At 33.5% G+C, this 19,321-nt stretch overlaps 2 protein-coding genes across 2 annotated transcripts; one reads left to right on the top strand and one right to left on the bottom strand.

Moving 5' to 3' along the window:
* Positions 1-233: 233 nt before the first annotated feature.
* On the top strand, positions 234-16,561 carry LOC144848226 (glycerol-3-phosphate dehydrogenase, mitochondrial-like). Its single transcript, XM_078704943.1, has 16 exons — positions 234-370; positions 4,502-4,618; positions 5,166-5,337; positions 5,826-5,950; positions 6,852-6,949; positions 7,350-7,513; positions 7,714-7,875; positions 8,664-8,808; positions 9,194-9,387; positions 9,993-10,127; positions 10,370-10,548; positions 11,213-11,344; positions 12,107-12,265; positions 12,596-12,781; positions 13,168-13,266; positions 13,866-16,561. The coding sequence occupies exons 2-16, from the start codon at positions 4,508-4,510 to the stop codon at positions 13,974-13,976; spliced, it is 2,172 nt and encodes a 723-aa protein (XP_078561069.1). The 5' UTR covers positions 234-370; positions 4,502-4,507; the 3' UTR covers positions 13,977-16,561.
* A 260-nt stretch (positions 16,562-16,821) lies between these two features.
* LOC144848723 (protein transport protein Sec61 subunit beta-like) lies at positions 16,822-19,205 on the bottom strand. Its single transcript, XM_078705586.1, has 4 exons — positions 19,130-19,205; positions 18,552-18,646; positions 17,707-17,808; positions 16,822-17,430 (listed from the first exon to the last, which is right to left on the bottom strand). The coding sequence occupies exons 1-4, from the start codon at positions 19,130-19,132 to the stop codon at positions 17,343-17,345; spliced, it is 288 nt and encodes a 95-aa protein (XP_078561712.1). The 5' UTR covers positions 19,133-19,205; the 3' UTR covers positions 16,822-17,342.
* Positions 19,206-19,321: the final 116 nt, after the last annotated feature.

Raw genomic sequence — 19,321 nt, 5'->3', positions numbered from 1 at the left:
TACTCATGTTTTTGCTTAATGTTAGAGTAGGCCTATTTAGCCTAGGCCTATCTTTTATTGCTTTGGTAGGCAACTATAATACCGTTGTGGACTGGTGAATAATAAAGCTTGGTTCCCACGAGGACGCAACGCAAGGACGTAGAAGATTACACAGCCGAATGAGGGCCAGCATACATGATTTCACATGGTATGACGTACTTCCGTGACAGTGCTCGCAATGTAAAAATGACGGAGAGTTCTCGGCGGTATCTCCTCGACACACTCGGCAGCACACAATTATTATTAACAGATAGTCATCGGCGGCCCTGCCCTGGATACTGTAGTTTTCTCTCTAGTCTAGCCTAGGCCTATTCACAGTATTACAGTGCTGGTAATTATTATGGGATTAATTGATCAGACTAAATAATATATTATGTAAGAAAGGCCTGCTCAGGTGTTTCAGACTGAGACTCATAGGGATAGGGCCCAGCTACGAATTACCCTAGCTAGGGGGCTAGACGTATTGTTATAGGCCTAGCCTAGGCCTAGGCCTAGCCTAGCCCTATCTAGTATAGTCCAAGAGCATTAGTTCATAAGTATAGGCAGACCCGGAAATTTCTGGTAACAAGCTAATTTTTTCGGGAAAGGTCGAGAACTATGATTGGAACATCATACTAAAAGTCCTGAAAAATCCTCCTTGTGCTCTCCGAGAAATCCAAGATGGCGTCCAAAACGGCTGCCATTTTAAATTGGTCTATAACTTTGTAACCGCTTATCGTAGAGTATCGATTTTGGTGTCAAATAGTTCACAATATATACATTCCTATTTGCTCTAACAGAAAATTTTGTCAAAAAATGGCCACTACTACAGTTTCTGGCAGTTTGACCTTTGACCTGGTCTTATCATATCTCGGTAATGGCTTGTCATAGAGAATTAAGATTAGGCCCAAATTGTTCAGAACATGCATATTTTTATTTGGTGTAATAAAATATTTTATCCGAAAATGACCGGAAGTGAGGTTATTGACCTCTTATTGACCTATTCATATCTCTTTACCGTATCTCAAGAAATATTTGTCGTAGAGCATACTTTTGGTGTCATATTGTTTGGAACATATACATTTCTATTTAGTCTAATACAACAGTTTGCCCTCAAATGCTCGGAAGTAAGTTAATTTATTGAAAACTTTAAAAAACAAAGAGCTACATAGGCAGAGGATATGAATACTGTAGAAAAAATCTAAATCAAAGTTTTAACTCTGCCTTAAAACATGTTTTGGGCATTGCACATCATCAGGTAAAGTGAATTGTTACAAAAAGAAAATATAAAGTCAATAAATTACAAATTGGTTAAGTAAACAAAAGACAATTGGCAAATACCTATGTACACAGCACATATCCGACCATTTATATGCAATTTTGAGTTGCGTGCAAACGCGACTCTATTGCTCACTATGTCGGTCGGTAAACACTAACTCACATTCATATTTTTTCGTTATTTTGACACTGGATATTAATACTTGGAGGCAAATATAAATGTTTTTACAAATTTTTTTACATTTTCAGCAATTTCGGTTAGTCGGTCAGTTGGTAAACACTAACTCATATTCATATTTTTTCGTTATTTTGACACTGGATATTATTTAATACTTGAAGGAAATGTTTTTAAAAATGTAAACATTTTTAAACATTTTCAGCAATTTCGGTCAGTTGGTCGGTCGGTCGGTCAGTAAACAATAACTCAAATTTACGCACGCGACTGCAGCCATGTATATGGCCTTGTTGACTTTGTAAAAATAATGCATTTTGAAACATTCCTTGCTTTAAATGTTCGTTGTATGGCTTATTTATGATAAAAAGAGAATATACCCTAGGTATTTCACGTCATACGCTCTTTACTCGGCATGCATAGACTTTCTTTTCCAGATTCAGATTTTATTTGGTCTTTGCTGAAATCTATGAAAAATAGATTGGAATACCCGGGCAATGATCCCGGTACCTCTCACATGCTAAGTGAGAGCTCTACCATTTGAGCTAGTCCCCCAGTTACATATTTAACTGTTTAAAGATGAAAAAAGTATCGCCATATGCCCTATATATGATTTATTAAATATTGAAAATATGCAAAATAAGGGTCTTTAAATCACTTCAACATTGATCAGCAGCATTCTGTTACAGTCATTCATCCTCTGATGTTGCATCTTCAACATCTTGGTGTTTGTTGCTTCTTTCACATCATTATCATCATGTTTATCTGTATGGGTGTTGTTGCATGTTTGCCCAAAAGTTATGACGTTATGACGTTAGAGAACATTCAATAGTGCATTCTCTTTTAAAACAAGGAATGACCTGGTTTCATGTTTCAAAATGCATTATTTTTACAAATAAAATGGTCTTTAACATTAAGTTTTTGACAATCCGGAGTATAATATATGCCATGTACATAGTGTTCCCTGCCAATTGAGCATTTCCATGCGAAATGTATATGACCTGAACATTTCATTCTCACACTCACAGTATCATAAAGTCTATACATTTCCTAAATTACATAAAATTTCTACTTTTCTGAACAAAAATAATTATCATAATTTCTATAATAAATAATAAAAATAACAACGTGATTTCAACAAAAGCACTAATTCGCGTATGTACTGTAATGCGAGTTACAGACGAATAACGCATTTAAAATGTATTCATGACATCTACATATAGGTGACATTTTGTAGCAATAACTTTTCACCCATAACTAGTATGAGAATTTCAATTAACGTGTCCCATGATATTCTTTGTTCTATCGAAGTTAAATAAATGATTATTTTGGTTTTTTCTTGTATAGTTCATACCTTTACAGTAAAATTTAGCCTCAAGGTTACTGTTGAAAATAACAAAACACTCTTCAACCATGGAGGTATAAAATAATTATACCTCCATGCTTCAACTACCCAATAAAATGAATAACCCATTTTTTTGTTTACTTAACCAACTTTGATTAGCCAATGACAGTTATTCTTTGTAAGTTATTGACTTGATATTTTCTTTTTGTAACTTTACCTGATGATGTGCTATGCCCAAAACATGTTTTAAGGCAGAGTCAAAACTTTGATTTAGATTTTTTCTACAGTATTCATATCGTCTGCCTATGTAGCTCTTTGATTTTTTAAGTTTTCAATAAATTAATTTACTTCCGAGCATTTGAGGGCAAACTGTTGTATTAGACTAAATAGAAATGTATATGTTCCAAACAATATGACACCAAAAGTAATGCTCTACGACAAATATTTCTTGAGATACGGTAAAGAGATATGAATAGGTCAATAAGAGGTCAATAACCTTACTTCCGGTCATTTTGGGATAAAATATTTCATTACACCAAATAAAAATATGCATGTTCTGAACAATTTGGGCCTAATCTTAATTCTCTATGACAAGCCATTACCGAGATATGATAAGACCAGGTCAAAGGTCAAACTGCCAGAAACTGTAGTATCGGCCATTTTTTGACAAAATTTTCTGTTAGAGCAAATAGGAATGTATATATTGTGAACTATTTGACACCAAAATCAATACTCTACGACAAGCGGTTACAAAGTTATAGACCAATTTAAAATGGCAGCCATTTTGGACGCCATCTTGGATTTCTCGGAGAGCACAAGGAGGATTTTTCAGGACTTTTAGTATGATGTTCCAATCATAGTTCTCGACCTTTCCTGAAAAAATTAGCTTGTTACCAGAAATTTCCCGGTCAAACCCTAATGCTCTTGGACTAGTAGTACTGTAGGTCTAGCCTATCTAGAGTACTAGGAAGGGTAGGCCTACCATACTATAGGGGAGATCTCTACCCTACCTAGGCCTATTAGGCTAGGCCTAGGTGACGCACTGTCAAAGTATATACTTTTAACTTTTATTTTAATAGGCCTATATCATGATATATGATAATCAATATGAACATTTTGAAATTAGCTAAGGTAATATTAATAATAATAGGCCTAGCCTATGCCTATATTAAGTTGGTTATTTTCGTCCAATGTTTAATTAATGCCTAGCTATAGGAGGCCTACTGTATAGGCTAGAACTCCTTCCTAGTCTAGTTTGATTGTCGAAATTAAAAAAAAAAAAATTATTTATTATGCAAATTAATGAAGAATAATTTCATTGTCTTATGATGAAGTATGACTTGAAAGTTTAATAGCTGGTTGTGAGAAGATATGATAAACGTGATTTCTTTAAATAGTGCACCATGAACAGCTTTATTACATCGATTCCTGGCCATAATAAATACACTCTGAAAAATTGATAGCTAGATGAAATTGATCAAGATAATTGACAGAAAAAATAATGCTATGGAAAGAATAAATAAAGATTGTGACAAAATGAAGAAGGTTATATTGCATGATAATAAATTAACTAAAACTTTATTTTAACTCACATACCTGCTAGGCCTACACCTTTTGTATCAAGATGGAAAATTCATATCAAATCAAAGCTGATTGTTGATTTAATAAATAAAAATTGTTTTCCATAGTAAAGAATGGCATACCGGAATATAAAACGCCTTGCCGTTGGTGGTCTACTCGTAGGTGGTGGAGCAGCAACAGCAACTTATGTTCTTCTGCGAAGTTCAAAGCAAGAATTGAATCGAGTAAGAAACATCTTCAACAGGCCTGATGGTGTAACACTTAACTAATATTCTCCCCATTCAACTTTTTATAACAATTACAAGAATATGAATGCATAAAGCAAATTTAAAAAAAATTAAATTAAGCCAGCCTTGGTTTTTAGGCTACACCTTTGGGAACCAACAATGTATCCTCTAAGTAAAGGTGTCTCTTAAATAAGTGTTGGCCGTAGTATTAATACATATATTACCCCTTGTTAAGTTCCCTGAATTGGAGGGGCTCTATTGTATACAGTAATTTAAAAATAAACAAAATAATTTTTAAAAACCTATCTGCACAGTACACCTCTATCAGTGGTGTAATGGCTATGAGCGCTTACTGGCTAAACCCATTAGCCCAGAGCCTTAAGAGGCCCAGAACACGAGCAGCCCCACTACCAAGCGTTGGAAGGTTCTTTGGAGTGCTAAAACCAGGGGAATTTTTTTCTGCATTATGCCGCTGACCTTGAGAGCAATTTTACTTTTCTATTTAGGTTTTTCCACTAAATACACATTATTATTTTTAATTCAGCAACGATTAACGCACGTTATAGCAGCTGAGCTACGTGATGCTAACAATCAGAACCAACTGCCGACACGTGAACAACAAGTACAGGCACTTCAACAAACCCACGAGTACGATGTCTTAGTGATTGGTGGGGGCGCCACTGGATCTGGAGTTGCCTTGGATTCCGCAACCAGAGGTGAGTCATTTTTATGGAGATATAAAGGTTTGATAGGTCAATTCAGGAAGATGTTGGGAAACAGTTTTTTTGCAAATCGTGTTGTGGATGAATGGAATTCACTACTAGATGAGATCTCTGTACCTAATGTAAAGTTATTCAAAGAAAAGATGAGTACCCTACCCTAAGGAATGAATGGTCAGTTATCAAGTATGTAGATATTCAGGCACCGATCCAGGCTGGGAAAGGTGGCTGGACTTTTGTGTCGCCACTAGATTTAATAATAATCTCAAAATTCAGACTCAGGTATCTTTTCAACCCATCAAAAGGTTTCAAAACCTTTTGGCCACACACGGTCCATTAGATATTTAAATATATTTTCGTTGATTTAAATTTTGTCCACACCTGTGCGCAATTCAGCCCGTGCGCAATTCAGCCCAGTGGGCTGCAAGTTGCAGGTTATTCCCCCATTATACATTTACAAATGTTGATTTTAACATTTTTGATAGGTTTAAAGACAGCTCTTGTGGAAAAGTATGATTTTTCATCAGGAACTAGTAGCAGAAGCACCAAGCTAATACATGGTGGTGTACGATACTTACAAAAGGCTATTATGGGTTTAGATTATGAACAGGTACAGTATAATTGAACCCCTCCTTTGAGACACCCTATTCAGTGGACACCCTGATGTAGGGGACACTTTCCATGAAACAAACAATGGCCAATATATGTTTTAACACGAGTGAGTGGCCGAGCGGTTAAGACAATGGAACCATAATTATGTAGACATAACATCGGCAAGGATTCGAGGCTCACTCGCGCCATGGCTCTGGTGGTAGAATGAGTCTTCTCGGATAAGGACTATAAACCGTAGGTCCAGTGTACACAACTAGCTCATGTGCACTTTAAAGAACCTAGTACATCTTTTGAGATGAGTAGGGTGTTGCCCAGTGTACTAGTACTGTACATCACAGCCACTGATCATAACTGGGGCCCTCTGGGAGACCAGTCTTTGACTGAAGAGGTTACCCAGTACAAATAAAATATTTCAATTCAACAATACAGACAATCTCAATTGTAACAATTTTCTGTGTCTCAAATGTGTCCTCTTTATAGGGGTTTTAATGTATGTATATTTAAGTATTTATTAGGTAAGTTTTTGCGTGTCAAGTGGCTGAGTATTTAAGGCATCACTATAATTATGTTTAATGCGCTCTAGTTTCATAAAAATTTATTTATATTGCTTTTTTTATTTATTCTTATTTTAATTATTCTTATTTGGCTATAAAATCTTTACAAACACATTCATATAGCTTTTTTACTTTATGTCAATTATAATTCTTTTATTTCTGAATTATTTCATCCATATCAAAACTCTAATAACTGTAGCTAGAAAAAGAAAAATTGCATCACTATTGAAAAACTCCCAAGAAACTCCTTCATCTATAATACATTAGGAGTCAATGTGTAAGTTTTCACAAATACAAGAAACTATTAAACAAAACTATAAATCTGAGCATGTTTTTGTCTTTCAGTATCGTTTGGTGAAAGAGGCCCTTCATGAAAGAGCAAATCTTTTGGACATAGCTCCACACCTGTCTTATCAACTGCCCATTATGCTTCCAGTTTATAGGTAATTATATTGTATTACATAGCCTATAATGTACAAGAACATGATTGGTTGAAATGGCTACTAGACAATCACATGACTACCGTTCTGAGTACCAAATGGATTACACACAAAAAGTATCCTACAATAGAGTTCATTTTAGTGTTAATGTGTGGTAAATTGACAGGCCTCTAAATGGCTTCAGGCCTCTAAAGCTTGGTTCCCACTAGCGATGCAACGTAACGCAATATACGCAACGTAAGCAAATGGCCTTCCAATAATTGTGAAATCAATTCTGCAATGCATCATCTGTTCCCACTTTTGATTATGCAATACATCACTTTGCGTCGCTAGTGGGAACCACACTTACATGTGGAAAAGAAAAAAAAAGGCCTAATTTAATTGACCTATTTTTAACCCCCAGATGGTGGCAGGTGCCCTACTTTTGGGCAGGTATCAAGATGTATGACTTTGTTGCTGGAAGGCAAAATTTGCAGTCTAGTTACTACCTGTCAAAAACAAGAGCTCTTGAATTATTCCCTATGCTTAAAAAGGAAAAACTTGTTGGCGCTATTGTCTACTATGATGGTAATTTTTGTTTTCTCTTTTTGTGAAATTCACCTTCTTCTTTTTTTATTATATAATAAAAATAATGATTGTTTTATTAAAAGCCCTAAAAAATACATATACATAAATTTCTTGCTTAGATTCAATCTTATGATCTTTTAGTTCTAAGCTATAACTTACCTAAGAAAGCATGCATTACTGTTCAAGTTTTATTTCTTTAGGAGCTCATAATGATGCTCGTATGAACTTGGCTATTGCCATGACAGCGGCTAGGATGGGTGCCACAATTACTAACCATACAGAAGTGAAAGAACTGATTAAGAAGAAGGATGAGAATGGCAAGCTGGTGGTTCGTGGCGCTTTGGTCAAGGATCGATACACAGGTTAGCATAATGATATTATTTATTGATGATGTAAAACAACTTACATAGCTCATACATTCATTGTTGGTTTGCAGGTGATATTGTAGTAAATGTGGAATAAGGTCTAACAAAAATATATTTATTTTGGCTTGGGGGTGAGTGACCACAAGACAGTGGAACCGTAACCATAACATCGGCAAGGTTTTGAGGCTCACTAGCTCCATGGTCCTGTTGGTAGAACGAGTCTTTTCGGATAAGAACTATAAACCGTATTTCCAGTGTACACATCTAGCTCATGTGCACTTTGAAGAACCTTGTCTTTCGAAACAAGTAGGGGGTTACCCCGGTGTATACACAGACACTGTCGCACACAGTCACTTATCATAACTAGGCCCACTGGGTAAACAGTCTTTGACTAAAGAGACTACCCAGTATAAAGAAATAATAAAATTGTTAAATAAAAATACCATGTTAATTAAACGGCAATCCTTTTGCTATCAAAAATAATAATATTTATTTACCTTGGCCTGCCTATTTGCGTGAAGGTCTTGTTTAAATGAAATTGTATGCATGAATGATTTTTACTTTATATTTTGACCCAGTAGTAGTTTTTGGTAGCAAGATTTCATATTGTTGCACAAAATCAACAAAACTGATCAATTGATTCTGTTTTAAATTGATACATTTTCTTAATAGCCAATTTGAACATAGTTTTTCCTGTATTACGATTATTCCTTTTTATTTGAGAAATGTGTAACTGACAACATATTCTACCCTCTTTACACCTCTAATATTTTTTATTGACAAAGGTAAGGAGTTTACAGTGCTGGCTAAGTGTGTCATCAATGCCACAGGTCCTTGCACAGATAATATCCGTCTGATGGATGATCCTCAGAAGACCAAGATCTGCCAGCCTAGTGCAGGAATACACATTGTTTTACCAGATTACTACAGGTAGGTAATTGTCAGTTTAAAAAAAACCCTATAATTATAAGTAAATGTGTGACTTGCAGCCTAACTGGGCTAAATTGCGCACATGTGTGGACGGCATATGCAATAACTTCTCCCATAAGGGTCCCTTCGTGTGCTGCCACCTAATGGCACCTATTCTTCTGTCCACAACAGGGCTGGATGGAATGGAATGGAAATTGTTTTTTTTTTTAGAGTGCACACCAGCCAGTTGTGTACACTGGACCACCAGTTTTAAGTCCTTATCCAAGAAGACTTTAGGTAGTAACATAATAAATAACCAACAAAAATTATTTAAACATTGTTTTAATAGATCCTTGACGACGTCACAAGGCATAAAAATCTTAACCATACACCTTTCTCTTTGTAGTCCTGCTGCCATGGGTCTTCTTGATCCATCAACCAGCGATGGCAGAGTGATCTTCTTCCTTCCGTGGCAGAAATCCACAATTGCTGGCACAACAGACAGCGCTTGTGAAGTAACAGAGCATCCAGCTCCAACTGAAGACGATATTCAATTCATTTTGAAAGAGATTAAGAATTATCTAAGTCCAGATATTGCAGGTTAGATCGTGCTTTCAGGATATACAAGAGAGGATGTGGATTAATTTACTGCATATAAGACTCACTAGGCTTTTATTTGACCCATCCAAGTGCTCTATCAGTTTTTGCAGTTTTAATCCTGTTTTCCACTAGGTGAATTTATTCATGTGAAAAAAATGTTATCTTTTCCACAACCAAGACTGAATAGTTGCGATTTTCATTTTTGCTGAGCTATTTGATTTGCATGAGTGATCAACAACTAATTTCCTGACCTTTGATTGGTTGTTCAATTTTCACTTGTCAAAAAGTAGAAACTACTAAATTCACTGAAGTGAAATACTCAAGATTAAAATTTGTTGCAGAAGGGGATTTGAAAGATGGTTGCTTTTGATTTGTGCGAATAAATGTTCCTAGTCGAAAACAGGCTTAAGGTGTTGGGTTGGTTAGTTTTAGGATGAAAATGTGACAGGCAGTTTCTTAGTATACTTCTCCATCCCATACTCCCAGCCCTATAAATGGTGCATGGTTTTGTGTGAACAGCACTTTTGATCAACTTTGTACCATATTTTTGCAGTCCTACTATTTTAATACCATTATAAATGTATTTTTGTGATTTTAATTTTTAGTTCGACGAGGAGATGTGTTGGCAGCCTGGTCTGGTATTAGACCTCTTGTTAAGAATCCTAACTCAAAGAACACAGAGTCTTTAGCACGAAACCATGTGATAGAGGTCAGCGACACTAATCTTGTTACAATTGCAGGTAGGTAGTACAGTTTCGATACCTAAATTATTAATCAATGAGTTGATAATAAAATTCATATCAAACCATTTCTACCAAAAAATATACAATAACAATAAAGGGCATAAAATACGCCTGTGAGAAAAGAGCTCTAGTGTTATTGTTGCAAAACCAAAACTCCATCCTATTGAGTAAAACCTATATTGAAGATACTTAGCAGTAACTTCTTTGTAATATTGAGATCAATAATGTTACATATTTAGGTGGAAAATGGACAACTTATAGAGCAATGGCTAAAGATGCTGTGGATGCAGCGGTCAAGTCATGCCAACTTCAACCTAAAAATGATAGCTTGACCGATGGATTGCTTCTAGAAGGTGCTGCAGGATGGACACCTAACATGTTTATAAGACTGGTTCAAGATTTTGGTTTGGACAGTGAGGCAAGTGAATACTTTAATTTATAATAAATCAATGCATTAAAATAAATATATTTATTATAAATATTTATTATTTATCGTTATAAAATATGATATTTTTATTACTGACAATCTGTGATTAATGTTTCGACAAACACAGGATGCGATACAGAAAATGATTACCCATACATTTTGGTGAGAACTGGTACACACTAGCAGCCTGTGTGAGAATTCCGATCCGATAGCTCGATTTGTCTTCTTGGCCAATCAAGATAGGCTATCCAGATCGCAAATGCTACCTAACAGAGTGGCCTTTGGCATAGTTAATCTCTTCCATTGTTTTGTAACAAAGTGATTGCACTGTTAGCCACACATCACAGTGATAAAAGACGGAAACTAAAATAGACCATAACACCAAGTAGCATCTTCTCTTTTCTTGTTTTCTTTTTAACTTCATATAAGCCATATAATTATGTACACTAGTCCTAAGCCTAGATCCAAGAATACTTGTTTAGCTCCAGAACTATGGCTAGCTGTGTTAATATTGTGGCTATCTTTACGGTAACCTTTATCTTGCCTCTCGGCCACTCTACTTAATACAGTATATAATAAAAATAACAATACAGTAAGCTTTAATTTTGGATGAAAAAACCTGTAACCATCTTTTAATATCACATGCTTTGAACAGGTGGCCCAAAATCTTGCCAATACCTATGGTGATAAAGCTGTGGAAGTAGCTCGCATCGCCAACCTGACTGGGCGCCGATGGCCAGTGGTTGGTGTCAGGATCATGGAGGAGTTTCCTTATATTGAAGCTGAGGTAAGATTTGGTTTATTGGTGTTTATTGTAGCTTTTAAAGATACACTGTATATTGTCCACCTAAAAAAAATAATTTTGAAAAATAATTTTTTTTCTGAAAAACTAATTTCAAGCAAAAAATAATCAAATTGGTTGTCAGCCAATGGGTCTTTGGTTACATTTTTACTCTCTTGTCTTTTTGTCTTTTTTTAATAATTAATTTATTACTGACTGAGTGATTAACTTTATTGAAACTGCAAAATAGCCTATAAAAAATCTGATTTTATTAATCTTCAATTTGTTATGTTTTTGGAGAACAATACTGTACATCTATTTAAAGAAATACTGATCGTTTTTTTTTGTCTACAAAAAGTAAAAACATAATATAATAATAGTGATAGTTACATAACATGTATTAATAGCCTTTATTGGAGCAGGACATTGAGAGATTGATCATTTAATTTAAGATTCAAAATGGATTTGCCATTCCAACTGACATCCTGGGTTAAATCATCTTTTTGCCATAAAAATATTTACTAAAATCTGTAATTGCGACATTTTTATGTTTGTTAAGTTTATAGTCTTAGCGTTTTAGTTGGTATGCTACAACCATTGCATTATGTCACAACCATCAACATTATTATATTACTACCTAATATAGAAGGTGATCATGTTTTAATTAATTCCTTATGATGAAGGATAGGCGAGTGTGAAATTTAATTTTTAATACATTTTTTTTCTTCATATTATTCTGTACTAAAATGAAGGATTTTTAATAATTAGGTAACATACGCTTGTAGAGAGTACGCTAGGAGTGCGGTAGATGTTATTGGACGCAGATTGAGACTAGGATTTCTGAATGTACAAGCAGCTGAAGAAGCCTTGCCAAGGATAGTTGACATCATGGCCGAGGAACTCAAATGGAACAAAGCAAAAAAAGAGGTATGTGGTGTTTTTTTTAAAAGATTTTATAAAAACCAAAGTTTTACATGGGAAGCTCGTATAGCTATAGAATAAAATCTCAAAATGTGATCATTTGAAATATGGCTATTATGGTTATAAGGGGAACAAGATCTTTTTTTATATATATTTTACATTATGAACTAATAGCAATAGGACCAAAAAATAACACTTATAATAATATTAGGCTATTACAAATCTGTTTTTTATTCTATATTTTCTCTGATATTATAGTGAAATAAAGAATAGAAGAATACAAAATATTTTGGTCAAGAATGTAATTTGATAATTTTGTTTTTTATGTTTTTGCAGGAAGAACTAAAGAAAACTAAAACATTTTTGTGCAATGAAATGGGACTATCCTGTCATGTGTCCCTATTGAAAGTTCCGTTAAACTTCAGCAAACCAGAAATTGAAAAGTATAGGAAACGATTTCAGTTGCTCGACCAATCTAAGAAGGGCTTCATCACTGCAATTGATGTTAGGAATTATTTAGAGGTACGCTTACTCTTTTCCTTATCGGAGGTCAATAGGGGTCAACTCCGGGACCATGTAGCACCTAACATTAAAGTATTTCTCCACATCTATAAATTTCTTCCATACAAAAACATTTACAATCTCACTGATAAAATATATGATACGATACTGATATTTGAGGCTGTTTTTGTCATTTTTTTTATTCCTTCTTTATACTGGGGACCTCTTCAGTCAAAGACTGTTCCACCAAGAGCCCAGTAATAATAACTATTATTTGGAATTATGTCTCTTTGATAATTGCCAGCTATGAAGTATATGACGTATTTGTATTAAACTATTATGATTCAATAGTATAGTACTAAGAGTTAAATCTCAACATTTTCCGTGTACATTTTGGTTCTGTTTAGAGCATTGGAGAAACCGTTCAAGAGGACCAGCTCAGGGAAATGCTTCAGGAGGTAGATTGTAACAAGAATGGCAAGATTGAACTGGATGAATTTCTACAGGTAACATTACTACAGAATTTTATATACTTCTTTTTTTCTTTCTTTTTTTTATTCAATTTTTCACACTTCAAAAATAATACAAGTTATGTGAAACAATGATAACAGGTATCATAGTAATAAACAATAGGGTAATCAAACTAATTTAAAAAAAATATATAGAGATACTTGTACTTTTAAAAAAAACAAAGAAGTGTGAAAGGAGGTCAAATAAGTATGATAGTGATACTATTTTTATAGATTATTGTTCTTCCTCCCAAGGTGAACTAGATCTCTTTCAGTTTAGTTTAGTGTACCAAGTTCTTTAACATGTACTGTATGTAAAACAAGATGCATTTACATCTCATCTGAAGGACGAGGCAATAAGAGTAAAGAATCTTACCCTATGGATACAATCTATATAGCTTGAACCCATGCTTCTCAGATGATAGTCAATACACCATATCACTCTGAATAGTCTATAAAGCATGTGACATTCCAGACGGCATCCCATCCAAGTTCTCTATCTGATCCAATGTTGCTTATCTTTGATGTTAGTCATTACGCAGTATTGTAGGTATTTCTTTTCGTTTTATTGAACATTTTTCAACTGATTCTTACAGCTTATGTGTGCAGTAAAGACAGGTGCAATGGCTAATGTTCGACTTGAGACAGCTCTCAGGATGGGAGAGAGAAAAGCAACAAAGTCATTACCATTTAATGGCGGTTTATAAAATAATACTGTGTATTATAATTAGCATAAAGGTGTGTGGGTACAGTTGATTGTATGATTTGTAATGTTTAACTAATTTATGATGGTTTAAGGGCAGGAATTTAAATTTGTCACAAGAAGTTTTGTTTGCTAAGGTCAGTACACACTGAGCGAACCGAAGTGTGTCGCATGAAGCTTGAAAAAGTGACCATGGAGCCACTCTAGCTCATTCTTCACACATGACGCCTTTGTGAGTTCAGAATTCATCACATTGAAGTTTAAGAATCGCTTACATATTTATTCAATTTAAAGTTCACAGTGAAATTGTTCGTCGGGTCAAACCTGTCTTGCTTGACATGTATAACAGTGTTCAGTGTGAAATAGCCTTTAGCGAGTGGAAAAATCGATATAAGAGCCTTCTCAACAGACTCAAACAGATTTTTACATAGGTTGACAAATTTATGACCATTTTTCAGTGGTTTCATTCATGAAAGTTGCAGCTGAAATTTGGACAAAAAATATATATAATATTTTATAAAGAAAATGAAATAAATTATTTTAGTATGCAATACAGAGACTGCTACCAAACAAACTAGGAGCCCCTGACTGGATTTTGAAGCATGATTTAAAAATAATTACTTAACTCTGCACAATCACCCACCTATAACCCATCGTTGAAGAGACACAACTTTTTAAATAGTTATGCACTTTGCTGTGAATAGTATTATTACTATCTAGGTCACATGTTTTTATAATATATACAGTAGTACAGACTTATTGCAATCAATTGACAACAGCTGTTTTTCTTTTCTTTTTTAACTTTAGTCTTTCCCTAATTAATATGTATTTATATTATACTGGTAAGAATGTCATCTAGTTTATTAAACATTCTTGTATTAAGGCACAATCACTATTTTTATATTGTAAGGTGTAATTCTAAAAATATTGTAACCAGGCTCATGCTCCCATTTGGCAATCTACAGTAGCAACATAGATAGAATAATCCACTGTCTTTCCTACTCCCAACTACAGTAATAAATTTGGATGAAAATGTTTGTATGGAATAAATAATTGACCAATTGTCAAAATGGGTGTCAAATTGTATAACTAGCTAGAGCATTGTAAACCTTAATAGGACCACATTAAATTAAGAAAATGAAAAACCAATTATACCAATGCACAAGATAAGTACATGCACTAAGTTTAATAAGAAAAAAAGTTTCCTTAATTTAAATTACCTTAAAACATTTGAAATGTGAATTAATAAGGTCCAGAACCATTATGTTTTTAAGCTAATTTTTAAAATATCTTTTACAAACATTGATTAAATAAATCTATTACCTATGGCATTATACATATATTAAATGTACTTGACTTTCTATTATATAATACCTCAGTGGTTTATTCGAAATTCTGCTGGATTGTTTATAATTCAAATAATAGTTTGTTTTTATATTAATGTATTCATTTATTAATTATTTCAACCACATTTTATAAATGTAATTATAAAAAGTAATATATTTGAATTCGTACCTTACACTTTGTCTACATCAAACGTCGCGAGTTTGACAACAAAACTGTGGTGTGCCCAAATAATGGTAGTGATATTCCTAAATATGGTAGTGATATGACATCATGATGTTCATTATTATGGGCACATCATATTTTGTTGTCACATAAAGTTTGATAGGGTAGACAGTTTTACACTTGAGCCTGTTTTCCACTAAACAAATTTATTGGGCCGAATCTAATGTTCACAGAGAGAAAGTTTGCGTCGCCCTTTATTAACTTATAATTTCCATGGTTGCTCCGAAGTTTGCAGCAGCTCATTTCCTAGTGAGCTCTGGTTGGTTGTGTAATGTTCTACTTCCAAGAAAAAGTAAAAGATATATCTATTAATTTTCGCATGAGGACGCTTTTAATTCTGGTGAACTTTGCCTAGTGGAAAACAGACAGAATCTTTCACTTTTATTAGATTTTGAGTGGTTTTTTTATATTTCAAATATTTTTAATATAGTCTACCATTCCATTATCAGAATTCTTACAAGGAAACCTTTTCCCATTCCCAACATTTAAAATTTCGTCAACTTGATTTTTTGTGTTGTTTTTATATTTAGGATGATTAATTCATTATTTACAATTACAAAATACTTGTTTTGTGTGTGTTACTGATAATTTAAGTTCACAAGTTTTTCTATAATATATGTATATCCATGTATTGTTTTATATAGACAGAATTAACAAATATAACATTTAAATTAATATTCTGTAAACTTTGTATGTACTACATTTAGTGTTTAATCCAGGATTGTTTTTTATATTGTAAATCCATAATTTGGTGTTTGATAGAATTAATTTTTATAATACCGATATATATAATAGCCATTAGGTTTAATACGGACCTCAAAGTCTATAATACTGTATTTGAATGCACAATTATAATTTATTAGATGTTTGCACAGGGGAAAACAACAAAATGACTGGGTAAATGGCAATTTCAACATTGATTTTTATCGTATAATCATATATAGAATGAAATTACAGTGTATTTTTGCTCATTTATGAGTTTGAATAAAATAATATGCATATCATTTTGCAGTAAACATTCATTTGATTTTAAGCTTTATGCAGTGAAGTTGGCCAATGACAAGCGACAGTTTGAATAATCCATCACTTCCGATTGGTCAAATTACTTGTGTTGAGCTTACATCCTAGTGTGAGCCAAGCTTTAGAGATGCTCAGCTACTATTTTTCTTGTCTGAAATAACATTTATACAAATCTATATGCTACCAAGAGTACTGTAGGCTATGGTGTATGATTTATTTAGTCTATGACACACTACTACAAAGTAAATAACATCAATGAATTTCATATTAATTAAAGTTTCATTTATTAACATCACATACACAGTAATAATTATTCTTATATTATTTTTAGTTGTCTAACGGTATGTATTTTACAAAGAAATTCATTTTCATGGGTAAACCATTTAAGGTTTACATTACATAATTGATAATTTGGCCCTTCGAACATTCCAAAGACACAAATTTATTTTTAATTAAAGCAATTTAAAATCATAGACCGAGTTCATACGTTTCTTCCTCTACCCCCTCCCTCCCCAAACTTGGACTTATAGTATTTGCTATACAAAAGCTAGATTTTTAATTCTGAAATGTTTATAAACAAAGATGTTATAGTTAAAAGGCAATAAAGTTTGTCAACTGTTACATTAAAGTTCATCTAGGCTTTTCCTTCACAGCTACTTAAATGAAAATGTTCAGAAAAATATCTTTGTTGTGCATATTTCAAGCAGTCACAAACATTATTGCCTCCATTTTGTCGTTCCTATCATCCACTTTTAATTTATTAGTCATGTTTTCGGGCAGTTTATGCGCGTGTGTATTTGCCCCAGATGTGAAGCATGAAAACGGAAGCGATGAAGATCAAGCTCATAACAAGAACAGGTACTGGACCACTAAAAAGAAAGACAAATAATATGAGGGTAATGTATCTGTTTAAAAATCAATAGATGCTCTGATTATGCTTAAAACCCAAGTCCAAATAATTGGAATTTGACGTTTCAATCTTATTAGATTATTAGTAGATAACATAAGCATGTCTAAACTCTTATGGCTAATATTCAAAGTCTTTTTTCCTTAATCTTCATTTTTTTTGTGGGACAATACATCTTATTAAGAAATGTTATTTTAAGTTTTCTTTTCATGATTTCATGTAAAATTGTATTTCTTACACTTTCAGTCCTGGTGAATCTTCATTGTAGAACCTCCACATTCCTGAACTTCCACCACCTGCTCCTGTGTTCCGTGCTCTTGTGGTTCCAGAACTTTTGCCTCTGAAATATTAAATTCATACTAGTGTTAGAAACTACTGTATGTGATTTTTTTTGTTTATGTCATTGGAAATGAGCCTATTGGTTTAGTCTTGTTGCCTACATTTTGGTCAACTAGAGGTCTCTTAAATCACATTCAAAAGTGTCTTTACAGTCAATTTATATAGCTTGATCATAACAAAATATCATGTATTATTTTTTGTAAACATCTTTATTTTTATAATGTTTGTCAGTCTCATAATTAATGATATACTGTTCTGTAATTGTTATTTACAGTACAGTGTAGCATCTACTCTCAGAGATTCATTTCAATTAATGCTCTATCATACTCATACTGTTAATTACAGTACTTTCTGTATGTTATAATGGGATAACATCTCAGAAAGCTTAAAGACACTAGACCTACATTTTGTAGACCTAATTTAAGGTCACACACTACATTTTATGTAAAAATAAATATTATATGAACCTATTGCGATAATTTTTTTTCATCTTTAAACGGTTAAAAACAAGTTGATTCTAATAATTTAAGCGCTATAAATACCAGAATGCATCGCGCATTGTTTTTAAAGTTATATATATATGCACTATTTTTACAAAAGGTTAAACATTGCAAGTCTAGTGATTACACTCCAAAATCATAGAATAATAAATTATGATGATACAGTACTGTATATTGTCAGAAACTGTTCATATTTTTCTAAATTCAATATTGGCCTATGCCAAAACAATTCAATCGTATGCACCCTCTATTTCTAACTTGTGATCCGCCGCTTTTTGGTGATACTGCTCTGGATGGTGAGCGACTTCCAACAGAGGTTGATGATGCTGAAGGTAAAGCCTGTAAAAGCAAAGATAAATTGCTTTTTAACATTAAATACTGAGTGCTTGACGAAATAAAACAATTGATTGAATTTAATGTCCTTACTGTTACCTGTAGCATATGGTATAAATTAATGAAAATTGATTGAAACACAAATTCTTATTTAAATTTAAAATTTATACACTAAAATCATAAATGTAAATTTAGCATCAAAATACTGTCCCAAAATAAGAGCAGATTCAGACAGTGAGGTGAACTGAAACCTAAATCTTTGTTAGGCCCTGCATGGGTAATTGGAATCGTAGTGGTGGGGCTTGTTTGTTGGCATCGTTCAACGCCATGTTGATACGAAAATCCTATAAACTCGGGCCTAGATTTAGGGTACTTTTTAAATACGATTTACACTCTAAATGTATGTAATTCAACATTAACAAAGTAACACCAGTATTCTAAAATTCTAATTAACATCAAAATGCGTGTAAATAATATATAATACTTTACCATTGTGAATATTATGAAAGAATTAGACTTGTGTTTTTCCACGTATGTTTGTACGAACGTTGACGTGTCAGAAAGAATGAAAGAATCGGCGTTTTGCAGTATGGAATATATCAAACAAACGCCACGAGAAAATCGAGCTGGGCCGCCATAACTGGTCAGTTTAGGAACAACTGTTTAAGTGGTCAAAAGTAC

The sequence above is a fragment of the Antedon bifida genome, chromosome 1, assembly GCF_963402885.1.
Source record: "Antedon bifida chromosome 1, ecAntBifi1.1, whole genome shotgun sequence".
In the NCBI taxonomy this organism is placed as follows: Eukaryota; Metazoa; Echinodermata; class Crinoidea; order Comatulida; family Antedonidae; genus Antedon; species Antedon bifida.
This window is presented reverse-complemented; position numbering and strand designations above follow the sequence as displayed.

Excerpts from the sequence above, each read along its gene's own strand:
- LOC144848226 (XM_078704943.1), top strand. The coding sequence starts at position 4,508 with ATGGCATACCGGAATATAAAACGCCTTGCCGTTGGTGGTCTACTCGTA. Across the intron at positions 4,619-5,165 it reads CAAAGCAAGAATTGAATCGA|CAACGATTAACGCACGTTAT; the intron begins GTAAGAAACATC and ends TTTTTAATTCAG. Across the intron at positions 7,876-8,663 it reads GGTCAAGGATCGATACACAG|GTAAGGAGTTTACAGTGCTG; the intron begins GTTAGCATAATG and ends TTATTGACAAAG.
- LOC144848723 (XM_078705586.1), bottom strand. Across the intron at positions 17,809-18,551 it reads TCACAAGTTAGAAATAGAGG|AGGCAAAAGTTCTGGAACCA; the intron begins GTGCATACGATT and ends TTAATATTTCAG. Across the intron at positions 17,431-17,706 it reads GATTCACCAGGACTGAAAGT|TGGTCCAGTACCTGTTCTTG; the intron begins GTAAGAAATACA and ends CTTTCTTTTTAG.